Source organism: Loxodonta africana, chromosome 18 (assembly GCF_030014295.1).
Source record: "Loxodonta africana isolate mLoxAfr1 chromosome 18, mLoxAfr1.hap2, whole genome shotgun sequence".
NCBI lineage: Eukaryota > Metazoa > Chordata > Mammalia > Proboscidea > Elephantidae > Loxodonta > Loxodonta africana.
This window is the reverse complement of record NC_087359.1, coordinates 61353751-61372224: the sequence shown is the minus strand read 5'-3', so window position 1 is coordinate 61372224 and position 18474 is coordinate 61353751. Positions and strand designations below refer to the sequence as shown.

General features: G+C 43.2%; 1 protein-coding gene across 1 annotated transcript in view; it reads left to right on the top strand.

Annotated features, from left to right (window-relative positions):
- Positions 1-18474, top strand: part of SLC6A4 (solute carrier family 6 member 4) — a 52966-nt gene that overhangs the window by 18033 nt on the left and 16459 nt on the right. The window contains exons 2-8 of the mRNA XM_003416785.4: positions 6562-7010; positions 9717-9851; positions 11558-11777; positions 12536-12674; positions 13599-13733; positions 14066-14169; positions 17665-17792. Coding sequence (XP_003416833.1) covers positions 6668-7010; positions 9717-9851; positions 11558-11777; positions 12536-12674; positions 13599-13733; positions 14066-14169; positions 17665-17792 — 1204 coding nt within the window. The 5' untranslated portion in view covers positions 6562-6667. The remainder of the gene's footprint in view (positions 1-6561; positions 7011-9716; positions 9852-11557; positions 11778-12535; positions 12675-13598; positions 13734-14065; positions 14170-17664; positions 17793-18474) is intronic.

Genomic DNA, 18474 nt, shown 5'->3' with positions numbered 1-18474 from the left:
GTGACCATAGGTGGATGGATTTACATCTGTGTTTTCAATTCTGTTCTATTGGTCAATGTATCTGTCGTTGTACCAGTACCAGGCTGTTTGACTAACATAGCTGTACAGTAGGCTCTGAGGTCAGGTAGTGTGAATCCTCCTACTTTATTCTTCTTCAATAGTGCTTTACTTATCCGGGGCCTCTTCCCTACCATATAAAGTTAATGATAAGTTTTTCCATCTCTTTAAAGAGTGTTGTTGGTATCTGGATCGGTATTGCGTTGTATTTATAAATCGCTTTGGGTAGAACTGTCATTTTCACGATGTTGAGTCTACCTATCCATGAGCATGGTATGTTTTTCCATTTATGTAGCTCTCTTTTGGTTTCTTGCAGTAGCGTTTTGTAGTTTTCTTCGTATAGGTCGGAAAACCTGGTGGTGTAGTGGTTAAGTGCTACAACTGTTAACCAAGAGGTCAGCAGTTCAAATCCGCCAGGCGCTCCTTGGAAACTCTACGGGGCAGTTCTACTCTGTCCTATAGGGTCACTATGAGTCAGAATTGACTCGACGGCACTAGGTTTGGTTTTGGGGTTTTTGTATAGGTTGTTTACATCCCTGGTTAGATTTATTCCCAACTTTTTAATTTTTTTTTAGGGGCTACTGTTTGTTTTTTATTATAAATGGTATTGTTTTCCTGATTTCCTTTTCATTGTTCTCTTTATTGGTGTATAGGAATCTAACTGATTTTTGTATTTTTATCTTTTATCCTGCTTTTCTGCTGAATCTTCCTATTAGTTCCCTGTAGTTTTCTCATGGAGTCTTTTGGATTTTCTAAGTATAGTATCATATCATCTGCAAATAGGGACAGTTTAACTTCTTCATTACCAATTTGGATGCCCTTTACTTCTGTTTCTTGCCTTATTGCTCTAGCTAAGACTTTCAACACAATGTTAAATAGGAGTGGTGATAAAGGGCATCCTTGTCTTGTTCCTGTTCTCAAGGTGAATGTTTTCAGCCTCTCTCCATTGAGAACAATGTTGGCCATTGGTTTTGCATAGATGCCCTTTATTATGTTGAGAAATGCTCCTTCTGTAACTACTTTATTGAGAGTTTTTATCAGGAATGGGATTGGACTTTGTTGAATGCCTTTTCTGTGTCAATTAAGACGATCATGTGATTCTCTTCTTTTCCTTTTATTTATGTGGTGGATTATGTTGATTGATTTTCTAATGTTGAACCATCCTTGCAAAACTAGTATGACTCCTACTTGGTCATGGTGTATTATTTTTTTTAATATGGTGCTGAATTCTATTGGCCAGAATTTTGTTCAGAATTTTTGCATCTATATTCATGACAGATATTGGTCTGTAATTTTCTTTTTTTGTGGTGTCTTTGCCTGGTTTTGTATCAGGGTTATGCTGGCTTCATACAATGAATTTGGAAGTATTGCTTCCTTTTCTATGTTCTGAAATAGTTTGAGTAGTACTGGTGTAAGCTCTTCCCTGAATGTTTGGTAGAATTCTCCAGTGAAGCCATCTGGGCCAGGGATTTTTTTTGGTTGGGAGTTTTTTTATTACCTTTTCAATCTCTTCTCTTGTTGTGGGTCTATTCAGATTTCAACGTCATTTTGTGTTAGTTTGGGTAGGTAGTGTGTCTCTAGAAATTTGTCCATTTCCTCTAGGTTTTCAAATTTGTTGGCATAGATTTTCATAATACTCTTGTTATGATCCTTTTTATTTCAGTTGGGTTTGTTGTAATGTCCCCCATTTCATTTCTTATTTGGGTTATTTGCATTCTCTCCTGTTCTTCTGTTGTTAATTTGGCCAGTGATTTGTCGATTTTGTTGATCGTTTCAAAGAACCAACTTTTGGTTTTGTGGATTCTTTCTATTGTTTTTCTATTCTCTATTTCATTTATTGCTGCTCTGATCTTTATTATTTCCTTTCTTCTGGTGGCTGTGGGTTTCTTTTGCTGTTCTCTATTTGTTCCAGTTGTGTAACTAATGTTTGGATTTTGTCCCTTTCTTCTTTTTTGATGTGTGCATCTAGTGCTATAAATTGATCTCTGAGGACTGCCTTTACTCTGTCCCAAAGGTTTTGTTATGATGTGTTTTCATTCTCGTTTGATTGTAGGAACTTTTTGATTCCATCTTTGATTTCTTCTATTACTCAGTGGTTTCCAAGCAGGGTGTTATTCAGTTTCCATGTAATTGATTTTTTTTTTTTCCTTTCTCTTCCTGTTGTTAATTTCTACTTTGATGGCATTGTGAACAGAGAAGATACTTTGTATTATCTCAGTGTTTTGGATTTTGTTGAGGGTTGTTCTGTGGCCTAAGATGTGGTCTGTTATGGAGAGATGTTCCATGTGCGTTGGAAAAGAATGGCTACTTTGCAGCTGTTGGGTGGAGTGTTCTATGTATGTCTATGAGATCAAGTTGGCTGGTTGTGCTCTTTAGTTCTTCTGTATCTTTGTTGAGTTTCTTTCTAGTTGTTCTGTCCTTTACTGAGAGTGGTGTGTTGAAGTCTCCTGCTATTATTGTGGAACTGGCAATTTCTGTTTTCAGTGCTGTTAGAGTTTTCTTTATGTATTTTGGAGCCCTGTCATTGGGTGCGTAGATGTTTATTATGCTTAAGTCTTCATGATGGATCATCCCTTTAATCATTGTATAGTGCCCTTCTTTGTCTTTTATGGTGGATTTTGTTTTAAAGTCTATCTTATCTGAGATCAGTGTTGCCTCTCCTGCTCTTTTTTGGTAGTTATTTGATATAATTTTTTCCATCCTTTAATTTTTAGTAAATTTACATCTTTGTTTCTCAGGTGTGTCTCTTGTAGACTGCATATTAATGGATTCTCTTTTTTTTTATCCATTGTGTAACTCTGTGTCTCTTTATGCATTTAGACCATTTACATTCAGTGTAATTATTGATAGGTGTGAGTTTATTGCTGTCATTTTGTAGTGCTTTTTTTTGTGGTGCTGACATTTTCATTGCTCCTCTTACTCTCCTGTGCTGAGTTCCTTTTGTTTGTGGATTTCGTTTTCATTTCTTTTGTTTTTGTAGATTTTGTTTTTATTGCGACTTTATGTTTTTCTTCTTTATTTTGATGAGTAGGTTTGTTAAGTTTCTTTGTGGTTACCTTGAAATTTACCCTTATCTTCCTAGGTTTGAACCAGTCTATTATTACTCAGTAATGCCTTGCCTTCCTCTCCATTAGAAAGTTCTATACCTACCCCATTTACTCCCTCTTTTATTATTCTGATGTTGTTGTCATTTACAGATTAACCTCTCTGGTTCCCTGTTGCAATTGTTTTGGTTGTGGATAGTCTCTGAGAGTTCATTTCCTAGGTTGGTACCTGGCTGGTACAATCTTGTTTAGGCTATGGTCTGATGTTATTGGTTCTCAGACCAAAGGACCCCCTTTAATAATTCTTGTAAGTTTGGTTTGGTTTTTGCATATTCCCTTAATTTCTCTTTATCTGGATATGTCCTAATTTCACCATCATAGTTGAACGAAAGTTTTGCAGGATATAATATTATTGGTTGACAATTTTTTTCTTTCAAGGTTTTATATATGTCATCCCATTACCTTCTTGCCTGCATGGTTTCTGCTGAATAATCAGAGCTTAGTCTTATTGTTTCTCCTCTGTGTGTGACTTTCTGTTTTTCTCGAGCTCTTTGCAGGATTTTTTCTTTGTCTTTGGTTTTAGCAAGTGTGATTATGATATGCCTTGGTGTTTTTCTTTTGGGGTCTATTCTACATGGGGTTCTTTGAGCTTCTTGGATGGTCAGATTTTCATCATTCATGATATTAGGGAAGTCTTCTGTCAGCAATTCTTCAATGATCCTCTCTGTGTTTTCTGTTTTCTCTCCCTGTTCAGGAACTCCAATCACTTGCAATTTTTTTCTTTTGATTGTACCCCACATAATTCTCAGGGTTTCTTCATTTTTCTTTGTTCTTTTTTCTGATTTTTCCTCAAACAGAGTTGTATCCAAGTGTTTGTCTTCAGTTTTGCTGATTCTGTCTTCCATCATTTCAAATCTGCTCCTCAGCCCTTCTGTGACACTGTCCATTTCTGAAATCTTGTTGTTTATCTTTTGGATTTCTAATTGTTGTTTTTGTATGATTTCTAGTTGTGAATTTATTTTGGCATTTTGTTCCTGTATTACTTTCCTGAATTGTTCCATTTTTTTTTTTGTCTGTACTTTCCATGAATTTGTCTGCCTTTTCCATAAATGTGTCTATTTTTAACTCATTTTTGTCTGTTTTCTGCATCAACTCTTGGGTTGCTCTGAATATTAGAGATTTGAATTCCCTGTTGGGTAGTTCTAGTGCCTTTTCTTCTACTGGAAAGTTATCTGGTATTTTATTTTGGACACCTACTGGATCCTATCCTTTTTTTTAAAATATGTTTTGATAGTGTCTGCTGTCTTTGGGACATTCAGTAGTTATTTTCTTTGTTTCTTGATTGTAGAGTTGTTTGTTTTGTCCTGCTTTTTTGTTTTATTTGGTTATGTCTGAGCAGGCAAGCTGTGCATTCTTTCTTGTTTGCTTGTCTATAGTCACGAAAGTTTTCACCTCCTTGTCCAATGGGCAGGGCCAGTCAATCAGCTATGGTGCAACAGGCCAGGTCCAGCTGAGGGAGGGGCTGAGAAGAGTTGTTTGTGGCACGTACTAGGGTCAACAGAGCAGGCCAGGAATCAGGCTGGGCAGGTTCCAGTAAGCTGTGCCTGTGCTGCTTACAGGTGTGATGTTCAGTGCACAGTGCAGGTAGGCAGGAAAGAGGGGGAGGTTGTGATGTGTGGAGCTAATAGGGGTATGGGAAAGAGGAGAGAGAAACAGAAGCCAAAAACAAACAAGCAAAGGAAGAAAGAAAAAAAAAGAGTGCTAAGGGAGCTTACTGTTGGAGTGGAGAGATGAGAAACTGAGAAATGGAGAAAAGTAAAAAGGAAAAAAAACTAGATAAAAGTTTGGAAAAGGAAAGAAAAGTCCCCAGGAGTCCCAGAGTCCCACCAGTGGGGCTGCTAAGACCAGGGAAGTGGCTCCCAGGCTATCCAGTATAGCCTGGCTAGAGGGAGTATAGATATCGTACAGCACCAGGTATTCAGGAGACAGGAAAAGAAGATAAGTGTAGAGAGATGAGAACTGAGAAATGAAGAAAGACAAAAAGGGAAAAAGAGAGAAAAGAAAAAAATTCGCCCAGGAATTCCACCTACGCAGCTGTGCAGATTGTGGGAGTGGTTCCTTAATTGTGCAGTGCAGCCCAGCTAGAAGGGGCTCCCAAGTTGCAGAAAGAAAAAGAAAACAAACAGAACAAAACAAAATAAGAAAAAAAAGCCCCGAGGATTCCACCAACGTAGTGTCACGGGCCGAGGGAGTGGTTCCCCAGTCGAGTGTGGCTTCTTCACAGCCTTTCAAGAAGAAGCAAAGATGGCATACAGAAGAAACCGAAAGAACCAACACCAGCTCAGGAGCACCACCAGTGTGGGCAGGCCAAATACAAGCAGCCTGAGGCCAAAGCAGTTGCCTCCTGGCCAAGAGACTGTGCCTGGCAGGAAGCAAAGGAGGCCAAAGGGGAGGAAGAAGGGGGGGTGTTGGGAAAGCATACATTGCTCCTTACCAGGTGCTCTGCTGGGAACTTGACGAAGCTGCTTTCCCATACTCTCCGTCCGCCAATCTCAGGTGTGGGTGAGGAGAATCAAAACAGCACTGGAGGCTGTACTTGCAGCTGGCAGAGCCACTGCAGCCAGCCAGGATGGTTGGAAGTAGAGAAGCAGGGAGAGAATGGAGAGTAGGAAAGCACGTATCACTGGTTACTGGCTGCCCTATTTCCTGCTGGGAGTTCTGCGAAGCTGCTTTCCTGTGCTCCCTGTCTGCCAATCCCCAACAGGAGTACAGGATGGCGGATCCTTGCCGTATTAGCTGATGGGGCCCTCTGCACATCTCTCTCCTTGACGTCTGTCCTCTGTCAGTTTCTTATTCCATTTAGTGCTTGGCTGAGTTCTTCATCTCTTCAGTTGATGCTTCAGGTTCCAGGAATGTTGTTTGCCTCTGTGTTACTTAGTTTTTCAGGTCTTTGCTGTGGAGGGATGGCGCGGTGCTCTCGTCTATGGCGCCATGTTCGCTGGAAGGTTTTTTTGGGGGGGGGGCTATTTTTGTTTTGTTTTTTACTTTACAAATTACTTGATCGCATTTTGACACTCTGGGTGGCGCAAATGGTTTACACTCGACTGCTAACCTAAAGGTTGGCGGTTCAAAGTCACCTGGTGGCAGTGCAGAAGAAAGGCCTGGCAGTCTGCTTCTGTAAAAATTACAACCAAGAACATGGAGCAGTCCCACTCTGTAACACATTGAGTCACCATGAGTCGGAATCAACTTGATGGCAGTGGGTCTGGGGTTTTTTGGTATAGGTTGAAAAACTTAGTTGATTGTATTGAGCCCTTTATGGCATAAAGATGTCTTCATATTTAACAGATGCATCTGTGATCCCATTCACGGATGTAGTTTAAGAGGTATGATGACTTAATACCAAAGACAAGCAGAATGCCTAATTTTATTCTCCTTTCTCTACATGCCTTTACAACAGAACTCTCCAGCCCATCTCTATAAAGCTCTGAGGAATCCCAGGACCAAGGATTCAGTTCAGGCCCTTGGCAGATGGACACCAGTATCAGCTACTAATCATCAGCAGGATGGAGACCACTCCCTTAAATTCTCAGAAGGAGCTGTCAGAGTGTAAGGATGGAGAAGATTGTCAGGGAAACGGAGCTCTACGGAAAGGTGTCCCTGCCCCAGGGGATAAAGCGGAACCTGGCCAAATCTCCAATGGGTACTCATCGGTTCCCAGCCCTGGTGCAGGAGATGACACCCAGCACTCCACCCCAGCAGCCACCACCACCCTAGTGGCCGAAGTTCATCAGGTGGAACGGGAGACCTGGGGCAAGAAGGTGGATTTCCTTCTCTCAGTTATTGGCTATGCTGTGGACCTGGGCAACGTGTGGCGCTTTCCCTACATTTGTTACCAGAATGGAGGAGGTCAGTATCCTGGGCCATGGAGTGGGGCTCTAACCTAGGTGTGGGCTGTAGATCCTCTCGGGAGGCCAAAGGATAAGCCATGTCTTTTCTGTCTTGTTTAATTGACATGAGTCTGGGAACATGATTGCTTAGACTTTCAAGCTAGCCTAAAAGAAAAATCCTCAGTGAGCCAAAAGTTTAGATCAGCATGTCTGAGATGCTTTGGGCTGTAAAGTTGGAATAAAGCTCTCTGTTATGGATTGTCCTCCCAAAATATGTGTTGTAAATCCTAACCTCTGTGCCTGTTGTTATAATCCTATTTGAGAATGGGTTGTCTTTGTTATATTGATGAGACAGGATTAGTGTAGGGTATATCTTGAGTTAATCTCTTTTGAGATAAAAGAGATTAAATGCAAGCAGAAGTGGGGGAAGAGAGATGTCAAGCCACGTGAAGATCGCCCAGGAGCAGAAGCTCAAAGAGACAAGGACCTTCCTCCAAGGCAACAGAGAGAGAAAGCCTTCCCCTAGAGCCAGCACCCTGAATTCGGACTTTTAGCCCCCTAAACTGTGAGAAAATAAATTTCTGTTCATTAAAGCCACTCACTTGTGGTATTTCTGTTACAGCAGCACTAGATAACCAGACACTCTCCCAAACTTGACCTCAGCAGATTCCTATCATCACTAGTGCTTCCTTTATGGAAGGGCCCCTCTTCTCATCCGCATGTTCCCCAAGCTCTGCCCTCCACCACACCAGAGGGGAGGGAAAGGCTGTCCATGGTGAGCTGGGTTCTTTTACTCCAGGTGGCAGGTTCCGCGCTGAAGGTTCCAGAGGGATTAGATCTGCACAAGAAAAAATTGAGAGGTGGTTTCAGGGTCCCAGACCCTATTGGGCCTGTGTGAGTTTAAGGGAAGGGCCTCAGTTTAGGTACAAAGTCTTAAATTACCAGTCTGAGCTGAATCTAAAGCTGAACCCAGTCATGGCATGAAATTAATGCCAACCCCAAACCACACATGGAGATACATTGTATCTCCTATGACAGTGTTTGAGGCCAGAGACCATCTCTTGTTCTTCCTTGTACCCCTCAAAGCATCTAGAGAAGTTAACTTGCAGATTATTAAACGTGGTAACTGACTGTAGGCATGGCTGCATGAACCCCAGGGAGAGCAGGGCAGGGGAAAGAAGTGAATAGGTATGGGCCTCTGTGTGTACACTGGATTTGCTAACAAGAGTACAACAAAGACAAGAACTGGGAGTCAAATCCAACCAAAAAAACCAAACCCGTTGCCGTCGAGTTGATTCCGACTCATAGCAACCCTATAGGATGGAGTAGAACCGCCCCATAGGGTTTCCAAGGAGTGGCTGGCGGATTCGAACTGCCGATTTTTTGGTTAACAGCTGAGCTCTCAACTACTGCACAGCCAGGGCTCTGGGAGTCAAATCAGTCAACATTTATTTTGACAGGAGCTCTGGCAATAGATTTGAGAGGGTGGCTACAATGAGGTTTGGGGATAGTTCATTCCTACCACCCTCACATCTCCCATGACCCAACGGAGTAGCCTGGGTTGGCTGTGTCTTTTGAGGACTTCTGTCCACGCAGCTGCAAAGGCAATTCCAGATGGGCCCTGGAAGCCCAGAGCTTCCTGGCTGGGAGGAGAGGAAGTCATAATCACCTTACTACAGCCTGGGAGGACTCACCTTTAGCCTGAGCATTATAGAAGGGGCTGGGTCACTGGTGATGTTTCCCCTACAGTCACTGCTGCTCTAAAGGTGGCCGAGCAAACCCTTTGGATGAAGGCTACAGCAAAAGCACAATGTGGTTCTTCTTCTCAAGCTAGATGTACCCAGTGTGATTGTAAGTTAGGTGGGTCTTTTCTGAGTTGCTCTGACTTCAGGTTCCCAGCTTCAGAGCACTTGATGGAGGGAAAGTTATCAGGGGAAATCACAGTTGCTCCACCTGTTGGGCTAGTAAAACTTTACAAATTCAGCCTCAGTCATGCAGTTCCACAAGGCCCAGCCTGTCCAGTGAGGTAGCATTCTCATTTTGTGAAATCTTACCCTTTTTTAAGACATACCTGCGAAGGTGGTTCGTGAAGGATAATTTTGGCTCGGTGGAATTGTGGGAAGATAGCCAAATGTCAGTAATCATGCGTCTGAGACCATGGGTAATACAGATGTGCAAAGACACTGGTTCAGAGACTCTATAAGTGGTTGAAGCTGACAGGTACCTCACAGGTGACCTGGTCCCTAACAATGGTCTGTGTACCTATTGCATGAGAATCACTTGGGGAGCTTGAAAAAGAAATGTGTGATGTACTTGTACCTGGAGATCCTGCTTCAGGACTTCGGGGACGGATCTAGGAGTCTGTGTGAGTATGTGTGGCTGGGCTTGGGAAACTCAGCCCTCCTGAACTCTGTCCTTTCATAGGGGAGAAAATCGGGGCTCCAGGAGGGGAAGTGGTAGAAGTGGAGCTGGTACTGGTGTGTGGTCTCTTGACTCCCAAACCCAGCTTTCTCTCTGTTTAAGCTGTCTTCTTCCAAAACCTCGCTTTAGCCATGTAGCTCTGTTCACTGCTATTTCTGGCGAAGCACTAAGACAATGGAGGCACAGTAGGAAGTCACTTGGCACAGAACGGGACTCCCTGACGGCTGAGGCCCCTTGTCCAGAGAAGTTGGGCTGCCTAGGACAGATAAGGGCAGGAAGTGAAATTGTCTCCAACCTTTCTCAGGGGCGTTCCTCCTCCCCTACACCATCATGGCCATTTTCGGAGGGATCCCACTCTTCTACCTGGAGCTGGCGCTGGGCCAGTACCACAGAAACGGATGCATTTCAATATGGCGGAAAATCTGCCCAATCTTCAAAGGTAACTGGAGGGCTTGGGTGGTGGGTGAATGCAGCCTCCCAAGGGAGTGGTGGGAGCTGGGGACCTTCTTTTGGAATCACTTAGGACCCACATATCCCTGGGAAATAACTTGAGTAATTACAGTTTTGACTGTAAGCTTGGTAAAGGAGATCGTTGAATTGACGAATGTTTTGTTACATATATTTTTATCACAATAAAAAAAGATGTTAAAGGGGAGCAAATAAATGGTAATTTAAGGTAAGCTAAATAATACATTTTAAATAAAATAAGTTTTATTATTTAAGTAATAAAATGAATAGAATAAAACGTTAAGATAAATAATAGAATTTTAAACGCATTACCAGCACACACACACACATTTTCTAAAACATGTCACTTTGCAAATACATATAAATAATGTACCAGATCGCCACTTTTCCACCATCTTCCTGAGTCCTTGGGGAGTAAAATGAGTGACAGTACCCACTTCACAACCACCTGTCTGTCAGTTTGTTGTACTGTGGTGGTTTGTAAGTTGTTATGCTGGAAGCTATGCCACTGGTATTTCAAATGCCAGCTGTGTCACCCACGGTGGGCAGGTTTCAGAGGTGCTTCCCAACTAAAAGAGGCTTGGAAGAAAGGCCTGGCAATCTCTTTCCAAAAATTAGTCAATGAAAACCCTATGGAGCACAACAGAATATTGCCCAATAGACCATAATCTTGGGGAACATCTAGCTCAATTGGCATAACATAAAGAAAATGTTCTACATTGTATTTTGGTGAGTAGTGTCTGGGGTCTTAAAAGCTTGTGAGTGTCCATCTAAGATACTCCGCTGGTCTCACCCCTTCAGGAGCAAGGGAGAATGAAGAAAACTAAAAATACAAGGGAAAGATTAGTCCAAAGGACTAATGGACCACAACTACCACAGACTCCACCAGACTGAGTCCAGCACAACTAGATGGAGTCCAGCACAACTAGATGGTGCCCGGCTACCACTACTGACTGCTCTGACAGGGATCACAATAGAGGGTCCTGGAAGGAGCTGGAGAAAAATGTAGAACAAAATTCTAACTCACAAAAAAAGGTCAGACTTGCTGGCCTGACAGAGACTGGAGAAAACCCAAGAGTATGGCCCTGGGACACCCTTTTAGTTCAGTAATGAAGTCACTCCTGAGGTTCACCCTTCAGCCAAAGATTGCACAGGCCCATAAAACAAAACAAGACTAAGGGGCACACCAACCCTGGGGCAAGGACTAGAAGGCAGGCGGGAACAGGAAAGCTGGTAATAGGGAACCCAAGGTAGAAGAGAGAGTGTTAACATGTCGTGGGGTTGTCAACCAATGTCATAAAACAAATGTGTACTCACTGTTTGATGAGAAACTAGTTTGTTCTGTAAACCTTCATCTGAAGTACAATAAAAAAGAATATTGTCCAATATAGTGCTGGAAGATGAGCCCCCTAGGTTGGAAGGCACTCAAAATGCCCAGTGTCCTCAACAATGGACTCAAGAATACTGATTGTGAAGGTGGCGTAGGACCAGGCAATGTTTCCTTCTGTTGTACATGGGATCGCCATGACTCGGAGCCAGTTTGATGGCAATTCACAACAACAACCCACCTCTACCCCTCACTCAGGCTGCAATGCCCTCCAGTGCCTGGTTTCAATCCTCCACATTGGGCTGCCCTTTAAACCTGTCCTCTCTCACTGTCTGTCTCCTGCTTCCCAGGAATCGGTTACACCATCTGTGTCATTGCCTTCTACATTGCCTCCTACTACAACACTATCATTGCCTGGGCGCTCTACTACCTCATCTCCTCCTTCACCAACCAGCTGCCCTGGACCAGCTGCCAGAACCCCTGGAACACGGGCAACTGCACCAACTACTTCTCCCAGGACAACATCACCTGGACCCTCCACTCCACCTCCCCAGCTGAAGAGTTTTACACGTAAGTGCATGTAAGTGAGGGGGTGGTCTGTCAGGGGCAGGACACACCCCTGGGGTTTGGCTTCTTCCTGATGGATTTCTGAGAGATGACGCTCTTAGGGCTGGTGAGCTTGTGTGAGTGAGGAGATGACAGAGCAGGCACCCAGGCAGGAATTGGAGTTGGGAGACTGCTTTTGAGTGCTCTGTAACCTGACCCTACTGTGCCTCTCCCTTCTTTTCTGATGGGCCATACCAGGCTGCCCCAGTGTACCCAGACTGGCCCCTACCTTCACATTCCAAACTTACTCCCCTGCTCCAAAACTACTCTTCTTCCTAGGCCCTCTTCTCAGCCAATTGTCATAGAAGCAAAGCATTAAACTACTACAGATGGTTTATGGTTTAATGTGTTGACTTCAGAAGGGGGATCTACCTTTCGGAAGAAGATACTTGGAGAAGGTAGTATACTTTCAAGCTGGAATTTCAGGCAGTGTGGCAGCCAGCAGAGAGAGCTACTTTGGGGCAGCAGAGGGGGCTCGGGACCCACACATACAAATCTTCGTGCACCAAAATTCCAGTTGTGTTGGTGAAAGGGGCTTGGGTCCCAGCCAAGAAAGGAGAGCTGGGGAGATACGCCTTTGCGCTCAGCACTCTTCCAGGGTCAGTGGGCTGGCATGCTGCTCTTCTCCTGGGCTCAGGGACCCTGTGGCTCCTAGAGGCATCACGGACTGTATGTTCACATCACTGTCAGAGCTTCTCACAGGCCTCTTTCTTTTACCCCAGACGCCACGTCCTGCAGATACACCGGTCTAAGGGACTCCAGGACCTGGGGGGCATCAGCTGGCAGCTTGCCCTCTGCATCATGCTGATCTTCACCATTATCTACTTCAGCATCTGGAAAGGCGTCAAAACATCTGGCAAGGTGAGGGGGACTCTGGCTGACGATCCAGGCCTGCCAAGGGGCCCCAGAGGGTCTCAAACTCAGAACCCAGTATCCTAGACAGCCATAGGCAGGGGAACAGTCACATTCCATGATGCTCAATCTCTTCACCAAGTCTTTTAGAAAGTTATGGAAGTAGGCCAATCCTAAGAAGAGCCTCTATGTGATTTTTTTTTTTTCAAAATTCTTTTAACCCATTGCCAGTATCATAGTGGCAGTCATTTATTGAAAACCATCCTGGACCTTACCAGTGCTTTAGATACGATGGCTAACAATGATACTGTCTCCTGCTAGATATTGTCTCCATTTTATAGGGGTAGCTGGTACTGGCCAAGCGAGAACAGTGGTGGTTCAGTAGTAGAATTCACGCCTTCCATGTGGGAGGCCTGGGTTTGAATCATGGGTAATGCACCTGTCTGTCAGTGGAGGCTCATCTGTTGCTATGATGCTGAACAGGTTTCAATGGAACTTTTAAACTAAGGCAAACTAGGAAGAAAGGCCTGGCAGTCTGCTTCTAAAAATCAGACGATGGAAACCCTATGGATCACAATAGTCCAATCTGCAACCAATCATAGGAATGGCATAGGACTGGGCAGTGTTTCATTCCGTTTTGCATGGGGCTGTCGTGAGTCTGGGCCAACTCAAAGGCAGCTAACAACAAACAATACTACAGTACTGGCCGAGCTCTGAATCATGTCCCTGTCTGTCTGATTCTAAAGCCCATCATCTTTCCACCACACCACCCTGCCTCTTAAAATTACAGGGAAAAAAAAAAAAAAAAAGAGGTGAGGGTCTCCTTTCTTGGAGATCTTCAAGAATAAATGACACCAATAGCCACCCACTTCTTTCCTGAACTCTTCCTGGGTAGCACAGTGATAACCTGATGTCTGCTCTCCTTCCTTCCAGGTGGTGTGGGTGACAGCTACATTCCCCTATATCATCCTCTCTATCCTGCTGGTGAGGGGAGCCACCCTCCCTGGAGCCTGGAGGGGTGTTCTCTTTTACCTGAAACCCAACTGGCAGAAACTTCTGGAGACAGGGGTAAGATAATGGGGGAAAGGGCATGGACCTGTCTGGCATTTTGTCCTCTGAATGGAACGGTAGGGGCAACTGAAATTTGGCTTCAGAGTTCCGCGATGCTTTAAACAGAAGGACAAGCATAAAAACACAGTTGAGACCATTGGGTTGGTTGATGCCTAAATGACAGGAAGAGAAATCACATCTGTTTGCATTTGATATGTGGCTGTCCTTGGTGTGAGCCTTGAAAGCTGGTTTCCTGCCGGTTCCTCTGTACATATGAAGACATGAGAGGCACCCACCCCACTCGCCTCCACGCCCCCACACCTCCGGCCCTTATCTCTGCTGTGTTCCAGGTGTGGGTGGATGCCGCGGCTCAGATCTTCTTCTCTCTTGGTCCTGGCTTTGGGGTTCTACTGGCTTTTGCTAGCTACAACAAATTCAACAACAACTGTTATCAGTGAGTATCTGGGATTCCCCCAAGCAAAGCTTCAAAGTAGGATGAGCGGAAGGTGTCTGGTCTAGAGACAGACTTGCAAATGGAAGCAGTGGCCTAAAACCTGGCCAGGCTCAGGCTGTAATGAGACCGAAGATCCCTGACCAGTTCGCCCTGGGCCAGACCCCCGCCCAGACCGTAGCCTCGTCGGAACTGCTCAGACGCTGAGAGAGGCCCCCAGGCCGCTTCCATTTTCTGAGTCCCTGAATATGAAAAACTAATTCCTTAAAAAATTCCAAGGCGGGTTTACAAAATTTGCAGCAAACATTTAATGTTGAAATTTAACTAGTTAATATGTTTAACACCAAAAATTACAGTGTGGTAATTTATGTACATATACACAGAAAGTATGATGCTTGAATGATTTTAACTGACAAAAAATACCATCATTTTTGTGGCAAAATCTCATTCCTGATCTTTTTTTTTGCCATTAAATCAATTCTGATCCTCGTGTGTAAGAGTAGAACTGTGCTCCATCGGGTTTTGTTTTAATTATTGTACTTTCAATGAAGATTTATAGAACAAACTAGCTTCTCATTAAATAATTAGTACACACATTATTTTGTGACACTGGTTACTAACCCCACAGCATGTCAACACTCTCCCTTCTCAAGCTTGGGTTCCCTGTTACCAGCTTTCCTGTCCTCTCCTGCCTTCTAGTCCTTGCCCCTGGGCTGGTGTGCCCCTTTAGTCTCATTTTGTTTTATAGGCCTGTCTAATCTTCGGCTGAAGGGTGAACCTCAGGAGTGACTTTATTACTGAGCTAAAAGGGCGTCTGGGGGCCATACTCTTGGGGTTTCTCCAGACTCTGTCAGGCTAGTAAGTCTGGTCTTTTTTTGTGAGTTAGAATTTTGTTCTTCATTTTTCTTCAGCTCTGACTAGGACCCTCTATTGTGATCCCTGAGCAGTCGGTGGTGGCACCATCTAGTTGTACTGGACTCAATCTGGTGGAGGCTGTGGTAGTTGTGGTCCATTAGTCCTTTGGACTAATCTTTTCCTTATGTCTTTAGTTTTCTTCATTCTCCCTTGCTTCTGACAGAGTGAAACCAGTGGGGTATCAAGATGGCCGCTCACAAGCTTTTAAGACCTCAGACACTACTCACCAAAGTAGAATGTAGAACGTTTTCTTTATAAACTATGTTATGCTTGTTGAGCTATATGTTCCTTGAGACCATGGTCCCACAGCCCTCAGCCCAATAATTCAGTCCCTCAGGGAGTTTGAAATGTGTCTATGGACCTTGCATTGTACAAGTTGTGCTGGCTTCTCCAGTATTGTGTACTGTCTTACCCTTCACCAAAGTTACCACTTATTTATTGTTCACTTAGTGTTTTTTCCATCCCTACCCCTCCCCTCCCTCATAACCATCAAACATTGTTTCTTTTTGTGTATAAACCTTTTAATGGGTTTTTATAGTAGTAGCCTCATACAATATTTTGTCTTTGACTTATTTAACTCAGCATAATGCCCTCCAGATTCATCCATGTTCTGAGATGCTTCAAAGATTCATCATTGTTCTTTATTGTTGCACAGTACTCCACTGTGTGTATGTACCATAGTTTGTTTATCCATTCATCTGTTGATGGGCATCTAGGTTGTTTCCATCTTTTTGCTATTGTAAACAATGCTGCAGTGAACATGGGTGTGCATATGTCTATTCATGTGACCACTCTTATTTCTCTAGGATATATTCCTAGGAGTGGGATTTCTAGATTATATGGTATTTCTATTTCTGGCTTTTTAAGGAAATGCCGTATCATTTTCCAAAATGGTTGTACCATTTTGCATTCCTACCAGAAGTGCATAAGCATTCCAATCTCCCCATAGCCTCTCCAACATTTGTTATTTTCTGTTTTTTTGATTTGTGCCAGTACTGGTGGGGTGAGATGATATCTCATTGTGGTTTTGATTTACATTTCTGTAGTGGCTAGTGATCACGAGCATTTCCGCAGGTGTCTGTTAGCTGTTTGAATGTCTTCTTTGGTGAAGTGTCTGTTTATTTCCTTTGCGCATTTTTAATTGGATTATTTGTTTTTTTACTGTAGAGGTATTAGGTTTTCCTGTACATTTTAGAGATTAAACCTTCATCAGGTTTGTCATTGCCAAAAATTTCTTCCCAGTCTGTAGGTTTTCTTTTTGTTCTTTTGGTGAAATCCATAGGGTTTTTGTGTTTTTTTTTTAAAATAATATTTGATTGATTTTTTGATGAAAATTTACATAGCAAATTAGGTTCTCATTTGACAGTTTCCACACACAAATTGTTCAGTGACATTAGTTACATTTATCACAATCTGTCAACAACATTCCTGAATTTTTGACCAAACAGGGAGTGTTGCAGCAATTGTGATTTAAATATCATTCATCATCTTTAAACTTAACTTTGTTTTCATGAATGTTCTATCACAGTTGGCAATGTCCAACAATCTAATTGTGCTGTTCATTAAAAATGACAGAATTTATTTTTTAAAAAAGAAGTTCACATGTACCATGGGCAATATGGTGTTGTACTAGTCCTGAAGTTGTATGGTGACATCTTCTTTTAAAAGTGTCAGGGTATCTCCATGGCAGTCTTGTGACTTCATTTACAGATAATGTCAAAAGTCTAGATCTGGAAAAAAAAAAAAGTCTAGGTCTGAATAGTCAAATGCATAGAGACCAAAGTGTATTAGTGGTTACCAGAGGTGGGAGGGAGGGGAAAGAGGAAATCATTGTTTAGGAAGCATTGAGTATCTGTTCATGGTGATGGAAAATTTGGGTGATGGTTGCACATCATGATTCATGTGGTCAATGTCACTGAATTATACATGTAAAAAATGTTGAATTGGCAAATGTTGGCTTATGTATATATTTACCACACACACACAAATGTCTAGATCTGAGGACTTCACAATTGCGGGGCCAAGGTCCCCTTCTGGTTCCCACACCAACCCATGCCTCAGAACAAGATTTGTTGGAAACGGAGAAGTCTGAGCTGTGGGACTGCAAACAGCTGAACGCTCTGTTACTAACCAAAAAGTTGGCAGCTTGAACCCACCCAGTGGCACCTTGGAAGACAGGCCTGGCAGGCAATCTGCTTCCGAAAGGTCACAGCCTAGAAAACCCTGTGGAGAAATTGTACTCTGCACAGCTGGGGTTGCCATGAGTCAGAATAGACTCGATGGCAAATAACAACAACAATGAGCAGTGCTGTTTCAAAACAGGAGCATCTCTTAAAACAACCTGTAACCTGCTGTTCCCCCCATGCCATGCCCCCATGTGCTTAAAAGCTGATCTGACCTGCATGAGAGACCAGGGCTCTGGGAGAAAGGAGAGGGACAGCTGGACAGGCTGGAGGCCTCTTGAAGCTCAGCCCACTCACCCTTGCAAAGGCAGGCCAGTCTCGGGCAGGGCGGTGCACAGACAGATGGTCCTTACACTCCTGATCCTGGAAATGTCTCAGCTACCTTGATTTTCTACCCCAGAGATGCCCTGGTGACCAGCGTGGTGAACTGCATGACGAGCTTCGTTTCGGGATTTGTCATCTTCACAGTCCTCGGGTATATGGCTGAAATGAGGAATGAAGATGTTTCTGAGGTGGCCAAAGACGCAGGTAGGACCTCAGGTTCTGTTTAGGTCCCTTGCTCCTATCGAACTGGTCTGGCCCGAGTTTCTCTTTGCTGCTCTTTGGAACTTTGCAAATATCTGACTTTTAAGTTATTTTTTTAATGCACATGAAACAGGGAAGTGGACTGTCCTATATGTATTTTTTTAATAGATTTTATTTTTTTTTAGAACAGTTTTTAGCTTTACAGAATTGAATTAATTTTAAATGTTCCTATTAAATTCTTCAGAGGTTTTGGTGAAACTTACTCTCCTGGACAATGTTCTGCTGCTATCCATAAGGTTTTCATTGGCCGATTTTTTCAGAAGTAGATCTCCAGGTCCTTCTTCCCAGTCTGTCTTAGTCTAGAAGCTAAGCTGGACGGTCAACCATTGAAGATAGTGAAGAAAGAAGTCCAAACCGCACTGAAGGCACTGGCGAAAAACAAGGCTTCAGGAATTGACGGAATACCACTTGAGATGTTTAAATAAACAGATGCAATGTTGAAAGTGCTCACTCGTCTCTGCCAAGGAATTTGAAGACAGCTACCTTGCCAACTGACTAGAAGAGGTCCATATTCATGCCCATTCCAAAGAAAGATGATCCAAGAGAATGAAGAAATTATCAAACAATATCATTAATATCACATACAAGTAAAATTATGCTGAAGATAATTTAAAGATGGGTGCAG